Source organism: Loxodonta africana, chromosome 5, assembly GCF_030014295.1.
Source record: "Loxodonta africana isolate mLoxAfr1 chromosome 5, mLoxAfr1.hap2, whole genome shotgun sequence".
Taxonomy (NCBI): Eukaryota; Metazoa; Chordata; class Mammalia; order Proboscidea; family Elephantidae; genus Loxodonta; species Loxodonta africana.
In genome coordinates, this window is record NC_087346.1 from 43,207,192 (window position 1) to 43,232,508 (window position 25,317).

General features: G+C 37.9%; 1 protein-coding gene across 4 annotated transcripts in view; it reads right to left on the minus strand.

Moving 5' to 3' along the window:
• The window catches only part of NPNT (nephronectin), a 79,529-nt gene that overhangs the window by 46,246 nt on the left and 7,966 nt on the right, over positions 1–25,317 (minus strand). For 2 of the 4 annotated variants that reach the window (XM_064285480.1, XM_064285481.1), the window contains exon 3: positions 12,796–12,846. The exons of the other annotated variants lie outside the window; for them this stretch is intronic. In XM_064285480.1, coding sequence (XP_064141550.1) covers positions 12,796–12,846 — 51 coding nt within the window. The remainder of the gene's footprint in view (positions 1–12,795; positions 12,847–25,317) is intronic. 4 annotated transcript variants of the gene reach the window in all.

Consider the following 25,317-nt stretch of genomic DNA (forward strand, 5'->3'; position numbering starts at 1 on the left):
TTTCTTTGTTGTTTGTTCTCAGTGGAGTGCCTAATCTTGGGCACATCAAATGTACACATACCAAGAGGTCAAGACTGTTAATGTTTCTTACATGTTTATGGAGTCAGTATTTTAAAACAAACTGCTATTTGCACTCTGAAAATCAACTAAAGTAACCAACCACATTTAGATTAGCCAACAGCTATTAAACGTGATAGAGTTTTTATAATCTTTTTTTTTTTTTCTTATTGTTACAAAAAAGAAAACTCTTTGGAAAATGCTGAACGACAACAGCACTTTGTCGTATGATTTTCCTGGCATTATGTCTGGAATTGAATTCAACAACATGTACTGAACATTTGGTATATACAAAGTACTATACCAGGCAAATTTGGTAGGATGAGAGAGTCACAGAGGATATGAAAAATTAATTGTGAAACTATATCAGCCCAATCATGATAAGGGCTATGAGGGAGAGATAAAGAAAGGGGGGAGAGTGTGTAATAACTGACCGCAGGTCCCAGAAAGGCCTCATGTATGAACTGTGATCTGAGGAACGCCCTAGAGGTAAGAGGCAGAGACAATGAGGGTGGGAGACAAAAGCCTTTCAGAAATGAGCAAAAATGGGGTGGGGGGGGTGACAAAAGAATGAGTGTGCTAGTGTGTTATTGGGGCTTCTGTGTAAAGTGCTCATAACAACAATTGAGACTGAGAGAAAGGCCAGGACCAGATCATAAAAGGCCAGTAGAAACTGCTGGATACTTAGGCATTTTTGTTTCCCTTCTTTACAAAACAATTTTTTTTTTTAAGTGGAGAATGAGTTAGCAATGGAAAACTACTTTTTCTACCCTCTCTGGTAGACACAGGTCTCATGTGACTAAATTTTGGCCGATGGTATGTAAGCAGAATATACTCGGTTGAACAGTGTCCTCCAAAAATTCATGTCCACCCAGGAGCTGTAAATGTGACCTTATTTGGAAATAGTCTCTTTGTAGATGTAATCACGCTAAGATGAGGTCATACTGAATTAGGGTGGGCCCTAAATCCACTATGACTGGTGTCCTTATAGAAAGAGGGAAATGTGAACACAGAGACACAGACACGCCGGCACACAGGGGAGAAGGTCATGTGAAGATGGAAGCAGAGTATGAAAGGATGCATCTATGACCAAGGAAGGTGAAGGACTGCCAGCAGCCACCAGAAGCTAGAAGGGGCAAGGAAGGGTTTTTCCCTTAAGCCTTTGAAGGAAGATGGCCCTGCTGACACTTTGATTTTGAACTTCTAGTACCCAGAACAGTGAAACAACAAACTTCTGTTGTTTTGAGCCACCCAGTTTGTGATACATTGTTGTAGCAGCCTTGGAAACTAATATACAGAAGTTTCTGGGTGAAGTTTTTCGATTGCTACTTAAAAAGGAGGCCTTCGTATGTCTTCTGATCTGGAATGTGCAAGTAATGGCTGAAGCTTCAGTAGCCACTTTATGAGCAAGAAGTGATTTGAAAATGGAAGGAGGGTGGAGCAAAAAGTCACAATATTAATACTAAACTGCCATCCTAGCAATTTAGCACTGTTCTTAGTGTCATTACTACTTGCAGCCAAACATAATTACTAGCTGACTGCCCTTGAAGTGGAATCTGGACTTTAGTCTGTGTTTAATATCAAAGTGATATTGCTGAAAGGTTTTCTTAGATAGAAGCATTATGAGTAGATTCTAACATAGAAATACAGCTTGTCAAAGTTATTTTATATCTACCATATAGTCATGGGAGTATATAAAGAACTTCACTTCTACATCTAAGAAATTTCTTGGAATCAGTAAATGCTTTAAATGCAGCCCTGGGTATGGTAAAAATTAAATGCATTATCATCATTAAGTCATTCAGCATCAGTAACCCATACAAGAAAGCACACGCCTACACTGAGACAAGAGAAACATGATTTCCAGCTTTCTTGTAAGTTGGTCCACCTTCTGGTAACCCATTCCACTGTAATGTGAGCTCTCAGAGGCCGGCACAAACCAGCCTTTACAACCTCCATTACTCTGTGGATAGTTGGTCAGCAAACAAATGGGTAAGTGGTCTGTTTTCAGAGATCCAGTTTACGTCGGTCTTCTAAAAACAGAAGAAATAGATGATGCACGTGCTTTAGAGGAACACGGCACCTAATGGTGCTACAGGTTAATCAGAAAGAGCAGAATTGCCTCTTTGACCTTCATGCAGAAGAAAGAAAAGAAGTTTGCGCCTTTCTTGATGATTCAATATCCTCTGTATCCACAGTTTGGCATTTCAGTAAATAAAAGCCAGTGAGGGTCACAACTTGTAAACGAATGACAGATTTTTTTAATAAAATGGTTGCCAGAATTAAGCCCAAAGGGGTAATTCACGCCCACAAAATTTGCCCTCTAACATTCCCGCAGCATAACATCCCAAAATGTCCTTAAACTAACCTCTAAGTCGTCGTTTTAACTAGAAAAAAGGAACAAGTCTCAACTGGCAAGTATAAAGCACTTTAGTGTCATACATCTGAACCTCTTCTGTATGACTGCAATCTAAAATTTTATTTTTAAAAGTTGTAACTGATGGAGCAGTGGTTCTGAGAGCTGGACAATGTTTTCTGAGTGAGTTATCAAAGGAGTTGGGGAAAATTAGTTCTCTATAATGCCTCTTATGTAAGCTAATCACAATGAGAGTCAAGTGCCAACATTTAAAAAATAAAGATAAGTTCAGATGCCCAAGCAGACTGTGGCTCTAGAATGTGACAAGGGAAAAACCAACCCAGCCTCAGGTGTTGTTAATAACTTGAGAAAGATTTTCTTAATGCAAATAGGATTGTGTTTGGAGCCCTAAGAATCACGTGTAATTTTTGCTACCTACATCGTGTTGTAGGTATGTCTGGTTATTCTGACATGGCACCACTAAAAGAAAGACAAAAACCTTCTCCTCCAGGGTGTGTGGCTTAGAAACAAAGAGACATTGAAGCAGATAAAGGCAGGGCAGAAGAATGAATGCATAGATACAAAATTGGGAAATTTCAGAGAGCTTTCAGTACAAGTAGAGAGCTTCACAGAACTCAGGTATTATGGACCACCTCATTTGAAGAGAACAGGAGAATATAACAAGAAATATCACCATGATGATTGTTTTTTTCAAAGAACATTTGGCCTTGGAAGAAGGAAAGTTGCTGAAAGAATAATGAAACAACTCACTCTATATTAATGAGACCTGGAAGGAACATAGGTAGAATTTCATAAGTCTTCACTGGAAAGTACCTGGAGTCATTGCATATCACAAGTAGAACAAAACTTAGAGGAAAGAATTTTAATGTCCAAGATCTCCAACTTTCATAATACCCTGGATTCTAGTTGTCAGATAGAAAGGAATTATCCTATGTTCAAATCTAAATTCCTGTAGCAGTAAAAAACAAAATAAAAGTGTCTCTCTGATTGTCATCACTATAAAATACTACCTATTAAATGCTCTCATGAATACAGAACTCAAAACCATTTCATATGACTGACGAGATTTACTCTCACAATACCCATATAAGGCAGGCGAGCGGCAGGAATTATCCCTGATTTTACCAGCAGACAAGAGAAAGCAAAGAAGGTTAAGTGACTTGACCAATTCAATGAAAATTTCTTATCCAAGTTCCATGCTCAATCCTCTAGTTCCTCAGCTTGTCGGAAAAAGACCAGAAAAACCAGTGTTTTGAGTAGATTTGGGAGGGAGAGAGTGAGATTATAGTAAAACACTAAACAGGAAAGGACGGGAGGAGTATAGAATGTCAACAGTGATTAAAGGCATGAAGGTATTTAAATTACATTTTCAATAAGAAAAAGCTGCAATTAAGAACACAATCTATAATTGAAAAAAATCAAAGTAACCTTGCCAAAACGTTTTAAAATAAATCTCTTTGTTGCCTGTTCTGTACGAAGGCCAGATTATGAACCATTAATGAACTATAGGATTGTTGTCTCTTCTGAGGTATTGCTACATCGAGGAATTATTATTTTGCTTCAGGGCTCACATTTTATCTGATATTATTGTCATTAAGAACTTACCTCACCATAAAGTAGAGCCAAATACTGTCAATCAATCAACTGGTAATTTACAGCATAAAGTTAAAATAAATAACGGTTTTTGGTCCGTAGAGTGTCTGACAATAATTTACTGTGTTTTTGTCTTTGGGAGGATCAGACTCAGATAAATTCTCAAGTATCTATTTTATCTGTCATTACTTAACTATTAATTCCTGAAGTAGTGCAAGGAAAACAAGCAATTGCATTTGCATCTGTGCATCTCAAGCCAACTATTATTTATCACAATTAAGCACAATACCTTTCCACTTAAAACAAACCTTCCTCTGAACAGTTTTGTCATTTATCATTTACTTGCAATTTGAACTTTCTGTTTTCATTGCAATACAAAAGTGGAATTTAGATTAATTGACTGATAAGTATTACTATTTATTTGGAAGTGCAAAGTAATGTTTATTTCTAAAGTAGGATAACAGTAGCAAAGAGCATACCTAGTCCCAGATCTTTGTTTATAAATACCATTCCCCAATGAGAAGAGTCAGGGCCGGGGCAAGGAGGCTGGAGTATTTTGCCTTGGCAAAAAACAAGGAGATAGGCAAAGAATGATGGGAACATGTGAAAAAGACATAGGAGCTGACATGGAGGAGCTCCCACTGGCGAAATCTGGGGCAATTTGAGCATCAAGAAGAAGAATAATAGCAATTGATAAAAATGAATTTAAAAAATCAGTGGGTCCAAAGTGATTGAGGAACGGAGGGGCAGAGCTTGTTTTTAAGAAGAATGCCAACTAACATGTAGAAGGAACAATAGAATTTGAAAAGCAGCATTTTGCAACCATCACTGAAACATTTGGTTTGAGCAAAGATTATCCATAAACGTTAAAACTTTCACTGGGTGAAACTTTGTTGGAAAACTGGATATTCAAGCAATCTCAACGTACCACCTCACAGATTACTTACAAATTACAAAGAGAAGAAGGTGTGTCTTCAGTAGAAAAACCTATTGGATTTATCCAAGTCACCAAATTTAGCGTCACCAATCATGGAACAAACTGACATTACGTGTAATGGGAATACTGTAATGTATCATCGCGTGAAATTCTTGCAAAAAAAGGCTGAACCTGAATCTAATGAGGAGGTACCTACAGATAAATTAAGACTATGGGACATTCTACCAAGCAACTGGCCTAGACTCTTCAAAAATGTCACTCTCCAGAAGCAAAAAAAAAAAATTAGAATTTATTCTACATTAAAGAGAAGACCAAAGAGATATGTCAACTAAATTCAATATCTACTGTTAATTGGATCTATGTCAAAAAGAAAAAAACTACAAAACCCATTTTGGGACAACGGGGTAAATTTAAATATGGACTGTTTACTATACAAAGCTATTGTAACGATGTTAATTTTATGCAGTTTGTAAATAAATGTCCTGTTCTTAGGAGATATATGAAGTACTCAGACATAAAGTGCCATTATATCTGCAACTTTCTTGCAAATAGTTCAGTAAAGTGTATGTGTATATATATATATATACACACACACACCAGTGTATGTGTGTGTGTATATATATGTGTCGATTCCGACTCATAGCGACCCTATAGGACAGAAAAGAACTTAGAGTTTCCATAGAGTTTCCAAGGAGGGCCTGGTGGATTCAAACTGCCAACCTTTTGGTTAGCAGCCATAGCTCTTAACCACTATGCCACCAGGGCTTCCACATATATACACACGTGTGTGTGTGTGTATATAAAATATATATATATATACACACACACATGCACACAAAGAAAGCAAATGTGTAAAATGTTAACAATTGTAGATTTGTAGATAAAGAGTATGTGGACATATTCTGTTCTTATTCTTTCAACTCTTCTGTGGATTTGAAAATTTAAAAAACAGGAAAAATTTATAAACTCAAATGAGTATGCATACCTTGACAACCATTATTATTTAACGTGTGAGCAGTTGTTTACTTATCAAAACACTTCAGACAAGGGGGTGAGAGCACAAATACTGGGGTTAGAGCCCCAGCTCCACCACTTAGGAAATGTGTGGTCTATACACATTACCCAGCTGCTCTGTGCTCTCAAATGGAAATCATAGGTTGAACCCTAAGAAGTTGCCAACATTGCCATTTTTTACTTAAAAAATGGTAAATCCACATGGTTCATACCTACCTGTAGGGATACTAGGAGGATTAAATGAGAAAATCCAAATAAAGCACTTAGAACTGTGCCCATCTCATAGTAAGAACTCAATAAAATGCTGGTGGTGATGAGGGTTATAAGGATGGCAAAGAGGAGAAGCCTCAGTGTCCAAGGCACTCTACTAACAACTGGGGATAAAAAGATGAACAAGAGACCAAATTCTCATCCTCTAGTAGGTAAGTCTAATAAGGAGAGACAGAAGTAAGCAAAGAGGTTTTAATAACAGATGTATGTAAAGGATACAGAAGACGACGTGATCAATTACATAGGTTCAGAAGAGTTAGAAAAAGCTTTAGAGAGGAAGCAGTGCTAACAAAATATCTTCCAAAAAAAAAGAAAATTTACAAGTCACCTGATTTTAAAATGTAAGAATTCATCAGGAGACAATGCAACCCATTACAGAGTTTCCTTTAGTTGAAGATTATCACATTTGTTTTAGCTGAAGATATGCTGCTCTAACTTTGAGCAGGCTTAGTCAGCAACCATCACAAAAGGCCAAAAAAATCAATGTAACCATCATCACCTCTTTCAGCACCCCAAATCCCTATGTTTTAAGGAGTCCTTTTTTTAATTTATAATGAGTTGAGCCATGAATAAGGGAGAAGGTTAAACAATATAATGAACATAATTGATCTCGGAACTGTACATGTGAGCCCAAATCAAACCAAACCCACTGTTGTTGAGGTGATTACGACTCATAGCAACCTTACAGGACAGAGTAGGACTGCCCCGTAGGGTTTCCTAGGCTGAAATTTTTACAGAAGCAGACTGCAGCAAAACAGTTGGTGGGTTCGAACCACTGACCTCTCGGTCAGCAGCCAAGCGCTTTAACCACTGCACCACCAGGGCTCCTCAATACATGTTCAGATTGTTGAAATGTCAAATGTTTTGTTACATATATATTTACCACAATTAAAAAAAAAAAGGAATCAACTTTATGCCTGTGCATAGACATATGATGAGGCATTTGTCTGCTTGGCCTTCTGGCTCTTTTTTTACAGGAAAACATTAATTATTCCAAATTTATCTGATGGAGAGCTTTATACAAAATTTTGGAAACAACCTAAACGTTCATCAATTTAAAAAAAAACCCAGTACCATCGAGTTGATTCCGACTCATAGTGACCCTATAGTACAGAATAGAACTGCCCAACAGAGTTTCCAAGGAGCACCTGGTGGATTCAAACTGCCAACCTCTTGGTTAGCAGTCATAGCACTTAACCACTACGCCACCAGGGTTTCCGTTCATCAATAAGGGATTGGTTAAATAAGAGACGGCACAATGGTCTTCCTGCCTTCAGTATTGTGACACTTGAATCCAGGCCTGAACTGCCATTGGAGGGATCGTGCAAACCCACTCATTCATTGGCTCCAACATGTTTAGTTAGATCATCACACTAGTTCAAACTCCTGATACACCATTCAGCACCACATTTCATGATTTGCCTCTTGCCTATTTCACAAACCTTATCTCCAATCATTCCCACAAACAAACCAGAAAATAACACACTCTCTAATACCTCCCCACTACTACATGGAATGCCACTCTTCCCCTTGTCAGCTGGACTAATATCTAGACATGCTTCAATACTCAGCTTAAACTTTACCATCTCCAAGACTGCCTTTAGCCCCTTTTACTGAGTTTGTGGTCTTCCCCAGTGCATGCCTCCGTCATAAATTATAGATATGTTCATATTACTTATATACATACATCACACTATATAGTCATAGATATTTTTCTTATCTAGCTCCCCCACTGCACTGTTAGCTCTTTAAATACACAGTTTCTGCTTTGAAATAGCTTACAGTCTCCTGGCAAAGACAGACATGACAGGTGTACAAGGTACAAAGGAATACAGAAGGAATTTCTCCGCAGGGAGGTGGGAGTAGGAAAGATGTCAGGAAAGGCTTTGAAGAGAAAGTGTGAGCTGAATCTAAAAGGCTGGAACTCACCACGGGGATGGGTGAGGGCTTTTCCTTGAAATGAGCAACATAAGCAAAGCCAAAAAGGTATGAAGCAGCAGAGGGTATTTAGAAATGCAATGACAGCCCACTGTAACTAAGCCTGTACTAAAACAAACAAACAAAACAGTTTTTCAAAGATAAGAGAGTTGCCAAGTCTAAAGAGCCTTGTACTCAAAAAACTGGAACTGTATCCCCAGTTGCAAAACATCAATGGATTTTAAGTAGGAGATGACACAATCAGATGACATTTTGTTTTCATGCATGTAAGTCGATTTCTTTTTAGAACCTCAATCAAGAGTGAAGATCTAAGATAAGTAATCAGGTTGTAAGACAGGCAAATAAATTAAGTGCATTCATTTCATTAGTAAATTGTCTTTCCTGAAGTGCCTGGTCCTCACACATTCAGAAGTGTACTGAACTGAACTGGAATAAGCATTGCAAAGCTATTATACTGGATATAATGATGTATAAGACAGCTCCCTCCTTCAAGACACTAACAGTCCAGCAGAACAAATGATACAGGTCCACTGATAACCACAATATAGGGTAAAATGGATAGACTCCCTGCAAGTGTTAACAATTAAATGTACAGAAGGGAGAGTAGAATTCCTGCTAAAAAAAACTCAGGAAGGTCTAGGCAGAAAGTGGCATTTGAGCTGGGGCTTGAGTCAGGGCTGAGTTTCAACGTGTTGAGCTAGGAGGAAATTCAAATTTAAAAAAGTAAGTGTGATCATTCAGTCCCAACAATGAGTTGCTTTCAGTAGAATATTTGCTTAGAATTAGAACTGATAATGACATAAAACAGGGGAAAAAGTCAGCCAAATGGGGAAAAAGATAAAGTCTATATTGGATAGTTTTTTTCAGCCCTTGATATAAATGTATGTTGAATTATTCATTTCTTTCAATCATAGACCAACATGGTAACCTGGAATTTTTTTCAAGAATTTAAAATGATTAGATAACCTTGCAGCACACTTGCAACGTTCTACCTACCCCACATTTTTCTTATACTGTTTCAAGTGGATCCTCCATAGAGGTGGTAGTCAGGACGATGATCAGTGCTGACTGAAGTTGATGAAAGGGAAGGAAGGTTTGAGTGGGAGGGTGGTGGTGAGATCATCAGATCATAGCCTGTGCCCTGCTTAGATCTCACCCCTGAGCTGCAGATTCCAGAATACAAGCACAAATCAAACATCTCCACTTGAAAGTCTCACAAGCACTTTAAACATACATGCCGAAAAGGAGTCATTATCTACACCCTCTCCTGTGTTCTCTGGCTCACTGAGTAACATACCAGACACCTGGGAGTCATCACTGATACCTCCATCTTTCTCACTCCCCACGATCATCACCACCACCACAGGCACCACTTGGTTGAATGAACCAGCTACTGAAATATGTGCACTGAAAGTATTTTGTCATTTGATCCTCCTTAAAGCCCTATGAGATAAGATGCTTATCTACATTTTACAAAAAAAAGGAAACTAAAGCTCAGGTTAGGTAAGTTTGTCTAAAACACAGCTCACTACAGCAGCCAGGTGTAAATGTCTGCCAAGCCCATGCTCCCCACCACTGCCCTACACTATATGCTGGTCCAGCCTTTCCTTTTTAGTATCTTTCAATTCCTGTTCTCTCTGTTCCACAATTACTTTAAAAAAAAAAAAAGCCTAATTTCCCACCAGATTTTACTGTAACAGTCTCCAGTCCTGAGCCTCAAATGTCTATTCTCCATACCGCCAATGATTAAAATGTTCAAAAACTGGCCCCAGAACCTTTAATGCCTCTAAGTCCCAGGCATTCAGCTCTGGAGGAAATGAGTTCCCTGGTGAAATGGAGCATGCTAAGCAGCTCCAGGCCACCTATTCCTTGCAGCACTGCAGAGTTACTGATTGTTCAAGAAAAGACTGAAATTGCAAACAATTTATAAAAATGTTAGAACACTCTGTGAGCAAAACCATATTCACCTGTAAACTACATCTGACCCATCAGGACCGGATTATAAACTCTTTAAATACATTGTTGGTGGTGGTGGTGGTGTGGGGTGCCATGGAGTCAGTTCCAGCTCACAGCGGCCCTATGGGACAGAGTAGAACTACCCACAGGGTTTTTCTTGGCTGTAATCTTTAAGGAAGCAGGTCACCAGGTCTTTCTCCAGTGGAGCCTCTAATGGGTTTAAATCACCAACCTTTTGGTTAGCAGCCCAGAGCTAACATAATACAATGAAATACGATGCATTGTATTATGTAATTTGATTGTGTAATTTTCCTGCTTCAAATATTTACAATGGTCCTCCGTAATTTTCAGATAAAAGCTGACCTATTTATTTCATGTAACATCAAAGGCCTTCCATGAGTCAGTCCATTCCTACTTCTCCCACCACACCTCTCTTGAGAGGCCCTTCAAACATATACCCCACTGCTGAACTGAGGCTCTTGCGTTTCCCAGAATGTGCCCCTTCGCTCTCACTTCTGAGGTTTTAATTCTCTTTTCTGTCTTCCCAGGCTGCCTTCACTTGATTTACTTATCCCTCAGGATTTGGCTGGACCATCATGACTCCATCGCTCTTGGTCTGGTATATGTCACTCTCAGATATGCTGCCCCAGTGTCCTATATCAAAACACACCTGTATGAAAACACACCTCATCACCACTGTCATGATCTGTGGGCCTTAAACACTGACAGTGATACTAATGCCCAGAGCTTCATCTTATTGTGATGATATCCACAGCGCTAGGTCCAGGACCAGGCAGATAATAACGCTCAATAAATATTGGTCAAATGAATGAATCAACTGGTAACCACTGCATGCATGGAGTCTTCCCTTATTCTCCCCAGCAGGAAACAGTTCTTCCCCTAACTCCCCTCAATTCTTTTGCCCTAACTTTTTCATATCTTAGATTCATGAAAGGAATAACAGCCAACTATCTTATCAAATTGAGCTCTTTGCCAGCAAGGGTCCATGTTTTAGTAATTCTTGTATCTCTCCCAGAAGTTAACTTAGCTCCTTAGCCCTAGTTGTAAGCTCTCAAATGTCTGTTAAATAAATCACAAACTAAAAACAAACAAATCCTTTGCCGTTGAGTGAATTTCAACCCTACAGGACACAGCAGAACTGCCCCACAGGGTTTCCAAGGAGCAGCTGGTGGATTTGAACTGCCAACCTTTTGGTTAGCAGCCCAGCTCTTAACCATTGTACCACCAGGGCTCCAAATAAATCATAGTAGCTCTAAATGCTGAAGTTCTACAATTCAGTTCTATTTCCTTCCAATTCCTTTTCCACCTGCAAACACTGCTGAGCAAACAAAACTGTAATCCACTCTGAGTTTCACAGAGGAATATTACCTATTAGTGAAGTCGAGGCAGAATGGTTCAGAAACACAGAGAGGGATCCAGTGGAAATTTTATTTCAGAAATATATAATTTGAGAACTTTTCTACTTTCAATTGCTTATTTCCAGAGGATATATTTCCATGGATACATTTATTAAATGCTATAATAATTTTTTAATACTATATATTCTACGATAGACTCTAGTGAAACACTGCTCAGAGTTCTCCATTTGCATTCTATTATATTATCACACATTAACAACAAGAAGTTTTTATCAAGAACTGTTCTGCACAGGGCACTCTAGTTCAGGCCAGCAACGATCTTGCAAAGTAAGTTCAAGGATTAGGAAACTGTAGCTCAGAAATGTTAAATAAAATGTTTAATATCTCATAGCTGATAGGTCACAGGAACAGGTCCCGAATCCAGGTGTGCTGGTGACAATGCGCACATTCTGTTCATTCCTTGGTGTTGCCTCCATGACCTCAGCCACACCTCTGCTAGTCAGTCTTCTATCTGCTAGTAATTATAAGATACCTGTGCTTTGATTTTATAAGTCTGCCTGAACAAAGGAATTCCTTAACTTCTACTTCCAGCACAATATATGTTGTTTCCAAATGTTTTTACTAAAATCCTACCATAAAAAGATTTTCTATGACATGAGATAGTATCTTCCATCAGTCAGTTTTAAACTACATTGGCTTTTTGGCATAAATTCCACAAAACATTAGAATATCCCGTATTTCACCCAAAATTTCCATGAACATTTTATGCACCAAAGTGATGGCATGAATACCCAAAGGTGCTATTATAACATCTTGTGTATCTTACCCAATAAAAGTATTTCTTACCTGAATTGTTCCACGGAGAATTAATGAATATGAGATACAATTCCCTCAGGTTAATCATAGTCTGGTGTTAGTAATTTCATTTGGTGGATTTTGTTTTTTATGTTTGCTTCTTTAAGTAATAAACATATAAACTGTCCTTTAGATTAGGGTAGAGGTCAATTTATTAGAATCATAAAACAGGAGAAAGAAATCATAAACTGAAAGGGAAAAGTTTACTGTAATAACTGAATTAAAACTGACTTAGTATAATTATGAAGAGAATAAGCAAATGTTTAAGGAATATAGTTTCCGCCTCCCCCCCAAAAAAGCAACTGAAAAACATAACTAATGTTAAGTTTTATTTAATGCTTTCAAAGTTATTATTGAGAAGTTATGCCTTTCCAGACATAGATTAGCCAAAATTATTTCAAGAAATATGTTCATCTAACCTTTGAGCTGGCACCTTATCCTGGCTATTCTCTGCCTTAAGACGTAGAAAGCTGCAAAACAAATGTCCAAAAAAAGAAATTCCAGATCTTTTCTCTGTAACCAGGCTGGACTTGGGTATTTATCAACTTGTTACATTCCCGGAGACTTACACACATTCAACTTTCAGTGCTTTTCTGAAACAAAAAAAAAATCTAGGACATGTTTAAAATAGTAATATTTTAGTCACCATTTTGTTATTAAAAAACATTTTGTAACAAAAATATTAACCAATAATTGAAGTTATGCTATTCTTCTGTAATCCAAATTCTAAATTAAAATACTCCAGACCTTTTGTGACACTGCACCTTCCAATCCAATTTTTCACTTTCAGAATATTAACTTTTGGTTCCTAGAGACAGTATCCTTTTATTTAAATTAGTGTTGGACAAAACATCTGAAAAAAAAAATGTAAAACTTTAGATCCATTAGTTAGCAAGGCTGGTAATTTTTAGATAGATACGTCTTTACTTACCTGTTTCTGACAGGCTGTATGTTCTTTTTCTCTCCGATTTTGGGGAGGAAATATTAAGGGTTTTTTGGTTTTTGTTTTACCTTCCCTTCCGTGGCATTTTCTTCTTGCATGGCTGCTTTGGTTGTCAATAGCAACAAGAATTACCGTGAAAGCTCAGCCATTTCATTTGAAGATACATAAATAACCCAGTTTGATGAAAGTAATGGAAAGAAACTTGAAACATTACTGATAATGGTCAGTGTTCAGACCAGCCTAGAGGTTCTAGAGATAAGAGAAATGATGATTTTATTACTTCTCTTCCGGATTAAAGCCTTTCCTCTTTAAAATTTACACTTTAAATTTTGATGTGTATATCTGCTCCTATAATTTAAAGTTAATCAAATGAGGCCTTTTGGGGGTAATAGCAGAAGAAAAAAGAAAAGTTCTTAGTCCTAATTTGATTCAATCAAAGCAATAATTTGAATTAGTGATCCAGAATGATTGCTCTGTATTTTTACAGGCGTACATTATATCTGCTTGTCACGTTAGTTAGATTTATAACAAATTAGTGTTTTGTTTTGTTGTTGTTAATTTTAAAAGAACTCACCATGTCTTGATGTAGACACATTTCTTAAAATAGGATAATGGAATATATAAGGTACAAACTAAGCAAAAAGCTGAAAATAAATCAAAGCATAAATAACAAATTACATTCTGGATCACATATTAGGAAAAATTATGACTATGGTTATGCATGAGAAGGAAAAATATAAAAGGATACCATTTCTTTAGTATTCCTTAATAGCCAATTTTGAATAATTTATCAGGAGAAATATTTGAAATGCTTTTAACCCAAAGGTAACACAACTCAACAAAGAATAGCAAACATCATTATTTTCTAACTAGCTGTATTAGTGCCCAAGCAGCCAAGCAGTTCTGTATAGTTTGTTTTCTTCTTATAATATCTCAAACATGGGTCACATTTTTTGCACTAAATGTAATATAGCCTTAAATTTTATCATCTCAACATGTATACCTCTTAAATAAAACCTCTAGCATAAAATTTTAGCCAATAACCCACACCAAGTGAAATTTGCATTTTCAAAACTATACAAAACTGCATTTTAAATGAAAGCAAGGTTAAACCTGGAAGCGATGATTTCCAAGAAGTTTCTGGGGCCTATTTGCCATTGATGCGTGAAGAAATTTTCATAGGCAACCATTGCAATTGCTGTGAAAGTTACCAAAGATAAATGCCCTACATGCATCTTTTGTGGAATATAAACCCCACTAAAATCTCACATACTTTGGACATGTTATCAGGAGGGATCTGTCCCTGGAGAAAGACATCATGCTTGGTAAAGTAGAGGGTCAATGAAAAAGGGGAAGACCCTCAACAAGATGGTCTGACACTGTGGCTGAAACAATGGACTCAAGCATAACAATGATTGCGAAGACGGCACAGAAGCAGGCAGTGTTTCATTCTGTTGTACACAGGGTTGCTGTGAGTCAGAACCAACTCAACGGCACCTAACAACAACAAAGTAGAAAGCACTAAAATAGGACTCGTTAGCAGCACGTAGTATAGAAACGTATCTCATTTTCTCTTGATAATCTATTTCTCTACCACCATTGTAAGGTGGTCATGGGAGTAAATGCATAAGCATACAACGCTGCCAGCAAAGTCACTCAGTTATAGCTTATGACTCCAGAGCCTTGTCCTGCGACCTGTCCAAGAATCACTACTTCAGTTCATCTAAGAATTCCCAGTGATGTTATGTGCTTTATTAGATGTAGTGAAAAATAATAAGCACTCAGATGATTCTGATGAAATTGTGGCTCATACAAACCAGAGAAACTAAACTATCTGGGGATTACTTTTTTCTCTCGTGTTAAGCACAGATTTATGGATCTGAAGCCAATTCTGGGCTTTAAACAGTGCTAAAGGAAATGAAAGTTAAGAAATCTCAGGGAACTGCACCTCTTACCCAAAAGTACCCCTATCTTCTAGTGCAGAGTTTAATTTACTATAAAGGACTATAAAATGTCTGCATGTTGAACCAAGCAAAATCTTTGAAAAGGAAATAATAAAATTCTATAGACTAAGACAGCTTTTGCAGTTACAATACCAAGACTGGAGTCACACAGCCTCGTGAGCAGACAGCACAGCATGACACATGCGCCTCCTTACAGGTAACAAATGCCAGGTACATGCAGGAAAGAAAAAGGTCCTCCCTAACACTGTCCTTCTATCTTCCAACCCTAACCTTCAGTAACAACTCTAGAAACTCTCCATACCTCAACCTTCAATTTTATACTATATTTCTCATTGCCAGAAGAGTTTGTATTATCCTGGCAAAGTCTCTTCACAGACAACTATGCAACTCTGCACATTTATAATGCTAACATCCAGGACAAGGGACCTTATGAAGGACATTTTGAGCAAGAATGTGGCTGATCTCTACTTTCAGTACATTACTTTCTAAGTATTGAAGCTGTAGAAGAGCCCTTCAGGCCTCAACACAAGGTCAGGGAACAGACCATTTAGCAAATCTGCAAATTATTTCTTAATAATTTTATAATTTTCCCAAGAAGTAATTGTTTCAAAAAAACTCTTCCACCTTAATTAAGAAATGAAAATATACATTGGAATGTTTTAATTCTTGGCCTTACATAGACACTAATGTACAACGAATCTTTTACTTCAACAATGATTTTAAAACTCAATCCAGGGGACAAAGTACCCTGAAATCATCAATCTCTATGTGAAACACCATGATACTTAATTGTAATCACAAACTTGGGACAATTTAAGCAGTAGAAACTATTACTATAGTAAATGTATAAAAATATAAAATCAATTATGAACACCCATGTACATTTTTTTAAAAAGCTGAACAAGTAAGCATGTGGTTTGTGCTTTTCTATTAATTATCAATGGTTCTGTCATTTGTTGGCATGTAAACAATTGGCAAGTAATTACCAAATGTCTACTATATGCTCACACTAAAACAAAATAGGAGGCACCAAAAACTTTGGAAAAATATTTTGGGTGGAAAGGAGTTTATAATTGGAAAGTCTATCCATTGAGTTAATTACTGTGAATTTAGCAACAACACCTTTGACTATTTGAGGACCTTCCATAGAAATTAAGTTTAAGGACTATGATTTATACAAACAAGGCCAAAGGTTATTATTCTTTTGGAAAAGTAAGCACAAATTCAGGGATTTCTAATTATTTCTTCCTTCTGTGTACATTAGCGCAAATTTAAACTGTGGTGGACATATTTTGTAAAATTTCGTAAAGTATCAATATTTCAAAAGGCAGTCCTAACCTCGTGATCTGATGATGTTATAATAGGAAAAGAATGTCAGTTCTAGAGAGGTTATGTCATTTACTTACCAGTTAACTAGTAACCAGTTGCCATTGAGTTGATTCCAACTCATGGCGACCTCATATTGTGCAGAGTAGAACTGCTCCCTAAGGTTCTCAAGGCTGTGACCTTTTGGAAGCTGATCACCAGGCTCTCTTCCAAGGAGCCTCTGGGTGGGTTTGAACCACCAACCTTTTGGTTAATAGCCAAACACTTAACTGTTTGCAGCAACCAGGGGCTTCTACATTAATCTACAGAATGGTTAGAGATACTGACCAAATGAAAGGTTTAGTTTTAATATTTACTTCAATCTTGTTATCCACATGGAAATTGCCTATGGCAAATCCTTAGTCTTGAATTGGCTCTCCTCTGGTATCTAACAACTACCAAGGTGGTCTCCAGATTTAGGAAATGTATGAGTTAATGTTTTTTTTCTTTATGAGTTAATGTATGGCAGAAAATGAGGGCTTCTGAATAAAACACAATTAGGAAAAACCCATTTCTTCTCCAAAACCAAATACTACATTCCAAAGCTAAGAAACCTTTTGTGATTATGCATACCTCTTTGCCCTTCCATTTTATCAAACCAAATTAAAACTAAAATTCTTGACAGCATCCACAAAATAATATTCAATGAACACACAGATGCCTGTCAATATTATACCACATATCTTATTCCTTTATCATAGCTGGGCTGTTACATACTCCCTTTACTGACTTTATTAGGAATTTTATTAAGAATTCCATTATGACCATCATTAACTGTTTAATTAGTAGAAAATGTGATGAAATCAGAAAGTGTAAAAAGAATCTTTAGTACATCAGAATGGAAAACTTCTGTATTTGATTATTACTTAATTGAACTCTATACCTCGTAAAGATCTTTTTTTTCTTTTTTTTAGTAACTCAGTATACATTTTGCACATAATTTGCCCTGGCAGGTTCATAAGGATGCACTATCACATTAGGCCTATGCCACTAGTATTTTTTTTTTATGTATAAATTTTTTTTATTAACTTTTATTGAGCTTCACGTGAACGTTTACAAATCAAGTCAGACTGTCACATATAAGTTTACATACATCTTACTCCGTACTCCCACTTGCTCTCTCCCTAATAAGTCAGCCCTTCCAGTCTCTCCTTTCGTGACAATTTTGCCAGCTTCCCACTCTCTCTATCCTTCCATCCCCCCTCCAGACAGGAGATGCCAACACAGTCTCAAGTGTCCACCTGACATAATTAGCTCACTCTTCATCAGCATCTCTCTCCCACCCACTGTCCAGTCCCTTTCATGTCTGATGAGTTGTCTTCGGGGATGGTTCCTGTCCTGTGCCAACAGAAGGTTTGGGGACCATGGCCGCCGGGATTCCTCTAGTCTCAGTCAGACCATTAAGTATGGTCTTTTTATGAGAATTTGGGGTCTGCATCCCACTGATCTCCTGCTCCCTCCGGGGTTCTCTGTTGTGCTCCCTGTCAGGGCCACTAGTATTTTTATATAGCTATAGTCAGTGATTAAAATAACTCTGAAAGTTTTTAAGGCCAAAATTTCTTTGGGGACTGATCATTTATTGCTTCCCAGGAAAAGTGAAAGATCTTGGCCCTGGTAATGCTAGCCCCTCAGCTCCCTCTAACTTGGTCTGTGGTGGCAAATCAGAGGTTAGAGTCTTGGTTTGTACTAGTCTCTGGGGAAAGGCACTCAAAGCCTCTCTCTCTGCTTCTCCCAAAGAGAAAGAGCACATACTGGATTGGTGCATGAGTAAAACCATCTTTTCTAAGGTGGATTCGACTCTTAAGAGAGTTTCCTCGGGCACAGGTATATCAAAGGTTCAGGTTCCACTGTTCCTCGGGCCTCAGGAATACGTGTCAAGCCTTCCTCATACCCCAATGACAAGAAGCAAGACTTAAGTTTGGGTACTGGATGGTGAAATGGAAAAGTGCTTCCCACAGACTCTACTTTCAGTCTATTCAGGCCTAAGGGGCTGAGGATAAAGCAGCATTCCATGGGATTCAGCTGAACAAATATAACAATTAGGGGTCACTCTGGCTCCTTTGGAGCCCTGGAAGCACAGTGGTTAAGGTCTTGGATGCTAACCAAAGGTTCAGCAGTTCGAACCCAGCAGCCGCTCCCTGGAAACTCCATAGAGCAGTTCTAGTCCATCCTATAGGGTCACTATGAATCATAATCGACTTGATGGCAATGGGGTTTAGTTCGTTTTCTGGCTCCTTTGTACACCTGTAACAATCAGAAGCTTTGGGAAAATGAGCGCTGGTCAAGGGAAGGATTCTGGTACTCCTGGGTTTACTGTGTCAACATAAGTAGGATAAATGATGGTGGAAGCAGTGCAGTATGCTTGTGTCTTTCCTTCTTATCCCAAGGCATATGTGCAGAAAAATGTATAAATACGTAGCAAAACAGGGATGAGTTTACATATTGAAAACCAATTAATGCAAAGATAGTAACTTAGTATAAAACTGATACCAAACATTCTCCCACTGGTTTCTTTGCAGAATTCTCTTACACCGGGGCACAGAGGGCACCTATCTGCACTGCCTTCACAATGCCACTGGAAACCACCTCCATCGATTGATGACTGATCTTTAAAACATAAGGACTGGCCTTTAGTCAATGGAGCCCTGGTGGTGCAGTGGTTAAGAGCTATGGCTGTAAACCAAAAGGTCAGCAGTTTGAATCCACCAGCTACTCCTTTGAAACCCTCTGGGGCAGTTCTGCTCTGTCCTATAGGGTCGCTATGAGTTGGAATCAACTTGATGGCGATGAGTTTGTTCTTTTTAGTCAATAATACAGCAAATTTCAGGACTTCATTAAAGATTATAACTTTGAACTGCCTTGTCTAACTTGGAATTGTTCATTCAAAGCCCAAACCACATAGCTAAACCTAACTGAATCAACAGAAAATATTTAGGTAATATTTGTTAAGCTGCATACAGAACAGCTTTCCAGGGACCGCACTTTAGAGCAAGGGTCTCACATTATGTTGAAGGATCTCCTATGAAACAGCTTTACAAAATCTACCGCTTCCTTCACAATCGAAACATTGCTGAGGGCCCTTCTGTTCTACCATTCACTCTCACTATATGAAGGACCATAAAAGTTTTCTTTCAGAACTACACGCAGGAAAATCCTTTATTTCCCCCAAATAACTGGTGCTTTTTTTCCTAACAAACAACATTAATTATACGAGCAATAACATTTCCCTTTTTCCTGCGGTTACCAGAAACCAAGAGTCAAATTTGTAAAACATTTTTAGGATTCCACGGCTCACACATCTGCCAATTAATAATCGCCTTCCCAATCCCTTCTAGCCCATGTTAACTCGATTTTTTTATTTTATTGCATTCATTCCTAGAAGCCAGCTCAAATCCTTCCCCAAACAAAGCAGGGCACAAATAGATAAAAATAAAATCAATTCTATGGATCTTTTAAAGTGTCTTCTAAAGAATCAAAAATAGAAAGTGACCAGAAAGAGACTTCTACTCAGATATTAAAAAAAAAAAATTAGTCATGATTTATTCCTCTTTGAAGCCTGGTGGTGCAGTGGTTAAGAGCTTGGCGGCTAACCAAAAGGTCGGCAGTTCCAATCCACCAGCTGCTCCTTGGAAACCCTATGGGGCAGTTCTACTCTGTTCTATAGAGTCACTAATAGAAAAAAATAATAAAATTAAAAAAATCCTATTGATCTTTTAAAGTGTCTTCTAAAGAATCAAAAATTTTTTGGGTTCTGGTCTAAAGAATCAAAAATAGAAAGTGACCAGACAGAGATTTCCACTCAGATATTAGTCACTATTTACCCTTCTTTAAAGTACATATTTTACATAAGGCAGTTTATAACAATAAAATGGGAACTCTTCAATTATTATACTAATATAGAGACAGCTTCTCCCTACAATTCCTCCACACCTAAACGTTTATAACAGTGATGACAAATACACAAAGATTCATTGCACTGCTTTTTGCAAAAACAACATATTGGAAAAAACTCTAAATATCAATGAACAGGGGTTATTTACGTTGCATCCAAACAATGGCATACTGTGCACAATTTCAAAAAATGAGTCAGGTTTCATATACTAAGGATAGTTTTCAAAATGTAGTATTTTATGACAGAAAAATATAGAATAGTTTATACTTCATGCTATTATTTGTACAAAAAAAGGTAATATTTTTGGAAATGCTTAGAAATCTCTGTAACAGTGGTTGCTTGCTGGAGATTAGAACTCAGTGACTGGGAAACAGGGACGTTACAAAGACTTATCTTCGTGTGTGTGTATGTGTGTAATTAAGTATGTAATTGAAATAAGAATGAGAATGGAATAACTAACGAAAAATATATATATATTTTACTACACTTTTTAAAAGTGTTTTGTTACAAGATTGTTTTCATATTTCCCACAAATCTTTTTATGGTAACAGATACGCCCAAAATTCTAATTCAGATCTCCAAATTCTCACATACTCCTTTCTAGCAGACCATGGGTCTAGTAAAAAAGCGAACAGTTTATATACACACACGCACATACACTATACGTATATGTGTCTAACCAAAAAAACCCATTGCCGTCAAGTTGATTCTGACTTAGAGTAGAACTGTCCCACAGGGTTTCCAAGGAGCTGCTGGTGGATCCAAACTGCCAACCTTTTGGTTAGCAGCCAAATGCTTAACCACTGTGTCATGAGGGCTCCAAGATGTGTTTATTTTTTTATAAAAAAATTTTTTATATATATACAGGAAACCCTGGTGGCGTAGTGGTTAAGTGCTATGGCTGCTAACCAAGAGGTCGGCAGTTCGAATCCTCCAGGCGCTCCTTAGAAACTCTATCGGGCAGTTCTGCTCTGTCGTATAGGGTCGCTATGAGTCGGAATCAACTCAACGGCAGTGGGTTTTTATATACATACATACATATATATATACACACACACACATACATATAATAATGGTTAAACTAAAGATAATAAAAAATTAATAAATTAAGCAACTCCTGAAAGAAATTGTGAGTATTTCTTGGAACCCACATCCATATAAAGTAGACACTGATAGGCAGGGAGCAAGGTAGAGTATTAGAGACCCCATCGAAATGGACAAATCTCACCCTACCTTTATCAACCAGTTGCTTCTGGTCCAGGAGGAAAGCAGTAAAAGATGGGGTTAGAGAGACCTTCACTTACTCATCAGAGAATTCTCTTGGGAAAGAGTAGGGATCAGAGCACTTTAGAACCAAGCAAACTCATCGGATTCTGCATATGGGGTTGCAGATCATTTAATCAGCAGTACAATCCAGTTTCTCCCATTACCTACTTACCATCCAGTAAAAAACAATTGGCCACTTGATTAAAATTACAAATGTCATCTGACCATTTCTAAAACTTTATCCTACAGAAATATGAGAACACATGTATCACGGATTGACTCATGTCCTCCAAAATTATGTGTCAACTTGGTTAGGCCATGATTCCCAGTATTGTGTGGTTGTCTTCCATTTTGTGATTGACATAATTTTCCTAAATGTTGTAAATCCTCATCTCTGCCTATGGTTAATGAGGCAAGATTAGACTATGTTAAAGAGGATTAGGGTGGGATATAATACCCTTGCTCAGGTCACATCCCTGATCCAACGTAAAGGGAGTTTCCCTGGGGTGTGGCTTGCACCACCTTTTATCTTGCAAGAGATAAAAGGAAAGGGAAGCAAGCAGAGAGTTGGGGACCTCATACCACCAAGAAAACAGTACCAGGAGCAGAGCGCATCTTTGGGCCAGGGGTTTCTGTGCAGAGAAGCTCCTAGTCTGGGGAGAGATTTATGACAAGGACCTTCCTCCAGAGCCAACAGAGACAGAACACCTTCCCCTGGAGCTAGCACCCTGAATTTGGAATTCTAGCTCACTAGACTGTGAGAAAATAAACTTCTGTTTGTTAAAGCCATCCACTTGTGGTATTTCTGTTAAAGCAGCACTAGATTACTAAGTCAACATGCAAAACAAAACTATGCTCAAGGCTCTTTATTTTGGAATCTCGTGATTTAGCTCAAGATTAAAATCAACATAAATTCTATCAGTAGGGGACTGGTTAATAAGTTATTTTGATGGAATACTATAAATCCATGAAAAAGTGAGATGGCTCACAATCAACCAACTTGGCTTCATAGACATGTACCGAATACTCCACCAACAGCAACAGTTCTCTTCCAGAACAGACCATGTTTTAGGCTACAAAGTAACTGCTTAATAAAATCTAAAACATCAAAATAATACAAAGCATTCTCTCTGATCACAATGCCATAAAAGTGGAAATCAGTAACAGGAGGAGCAAGGGAAAAAAATTAAATACATGAAAACTGAGTAACACCTTGCTAAGAACTCAGACACTAACTAAAAGGTGTTAACTAAAAGGTTGGCAGTTTGAATCTACCAGCTGTTCCTTGGAAACCCTATGGGCAGTTCTACTCTGTCCTATTGGGTCACTATGAGTTGAAATCGACTCCACAGCAATGGGTTTGGGTTTTTTTGGTTTTAAAAACAACTAGGTAATAGAAGAAGTCAAAGACAGAATAAAAAAATTCCTAGAATCAAATGAGAGTGAAAACACATCATATAAAAACCTTCGGGACACAGCAAAAGCAGTGCTCAGAGGGCAATTTATAATAATAAACACACACTTCTAAAAAGAAAAACAGGCCAAAATCAAAACATTAGCCCTACAACTCGAATAAATAGAAAGAGAACAGCAAAAGAAGCCCACAGGCAGCAGAAGAAAGGAAATGAACATTAGAGGAAAAATTAATGAACTAGAGAAGAGAAAAAAACAATAGAAAGAATCAACAGACCAAAAGTTGGTTCTTTGAAAAGACCAACAAAATTGCCAAACCATTGGCCAAACAGACAAAAGAAAAGTGAGGAGGCTCTTCATGTACTGATGGTATAGAAATACCGTTAAGAAAGCAAAAAGCAAGATGCAGAACAGTGTGTACGGTGCCCTCCCATTTGTAGAAAACTGGTGGGGGAAGAAGATACACAGGAATTTGGCCATAAGTACGTAAAATATTTTTGGAAGGTATCCAAGAGGACTGATAATACACGTTGACTCTGAGAAAGGTAACTGGGCAGCTGAGGGAATGAATGTATTATCTATTACAAAAGAAACAAATATTTTAAAAGACCGATGGGGGAAAACCCACAGAAAATTGATGAGGAAGGGGCAAAAGTGTCTGTGCAGGGTGGAAGTGGGGGTAGCGAGGGTCGGACCGTCAGAACCTTCCCTCCTTCCCTTTCACCTGCCCCACGATGAGCATCCAGTCCCTGCGGTGTATCCTCCCTCCTTCACTCACTGAAGGATACAGCGTGGAATCACCCAGCACCACAGGATTATCAACCTGAAGGCATGCAGTTGATTCATCTGAGTCAAAATGAATATAACATGGACTTTACAATAAAAAGCACTAAACAAAAATGTTGGATAATATGTCCGCTATAGCAGGAGAAAAAACAAGCCTACACTTACGAAAGCTTATCAAAAAATTTCCGTGTAGCAAATGCAGTGTTGTTTCTGAGGCCAAGCACCTCACTGGTGTCATTATGTATGTGCGTGCTTTAAAGCAGCACATCACCGAGGCAGGAGTCTGAGGGCACATCTAGGAGTGAACTTGCAGAGACCAGAGTGCTGCTTCTCTTCACTTGGTCTCACCTCCCAGCTTGAGAGGTGCTAGGATTTCTAATCCATAAAGGTTAAGACCTGCCTGGATTAACTTTATGAGGGGATCTTAGGAAATTAGTAGATCTTAATAGTATTATATAAAGATCAGTTCTAATGGCGAAAAAGATTGAAAGAACTCTAATTTCTTTGGAACTTAACTTTGAAGAGTCCACAAATTCAATGACTACTTGTTTCAAAAGGTCAGACTTCTTCAACACTGATTTTTAGTTTGAAGTCTGCATTCCAAGACCACTTGAAGTTACCCAAAGTACATGGTGTTCTTAAATAGCCTTTTCAAGGAAAGTGGTGGTTGAATAAGCTTATGCAAAAAACTTCACTTCTTAAGAAGGATTTGGGGATTCAGGATTAGCACTGAAAGTGAACTATAAGATTTTCCACTGCCTTCCTTTTATTCCTATCCCCCAAAAAAGAAGCAAATTCTGCATCTCACCCCAATATTAGGGGAGAAAGCTAATAAACATTAAGACAGTAACGCAAGCCCAACTCTATTAAGCTGGCCCCGGAAATCTGGAAAGCACAATGCCCTTCAGACTGCCAGACACTCCTGGGGTCCAAACGATTGTACAGGTATTAAAAAGTTGCTTTATGTATAAAATCTTAATTTATGTTCAATAAAGGTTATCACTAAAGGTTGTGGACTACAAATGGACGGGCATTCACAGGAATAACCTCTCTGTTGGGAGGACCACTGTGGCCTTCAGGCCAGATTCCAATCTTTTTCATTTCTCTTGGATATTTTAAAGAAAGTATTCAAAACCTACAAGGCTGAAATGGGGCTTTCTGAAACCAGATACAAGCAAGAAATGAAACACTAAATTTAGGCATTTCATTTACTAAATACCAAAATTATCTGCTTAAGCTAACAGTCTTTGCAGTCGAAAGGCAGAAAAAATTAACTTAATTATCTGCTCATTATACTTTCCAGTGGTCCACA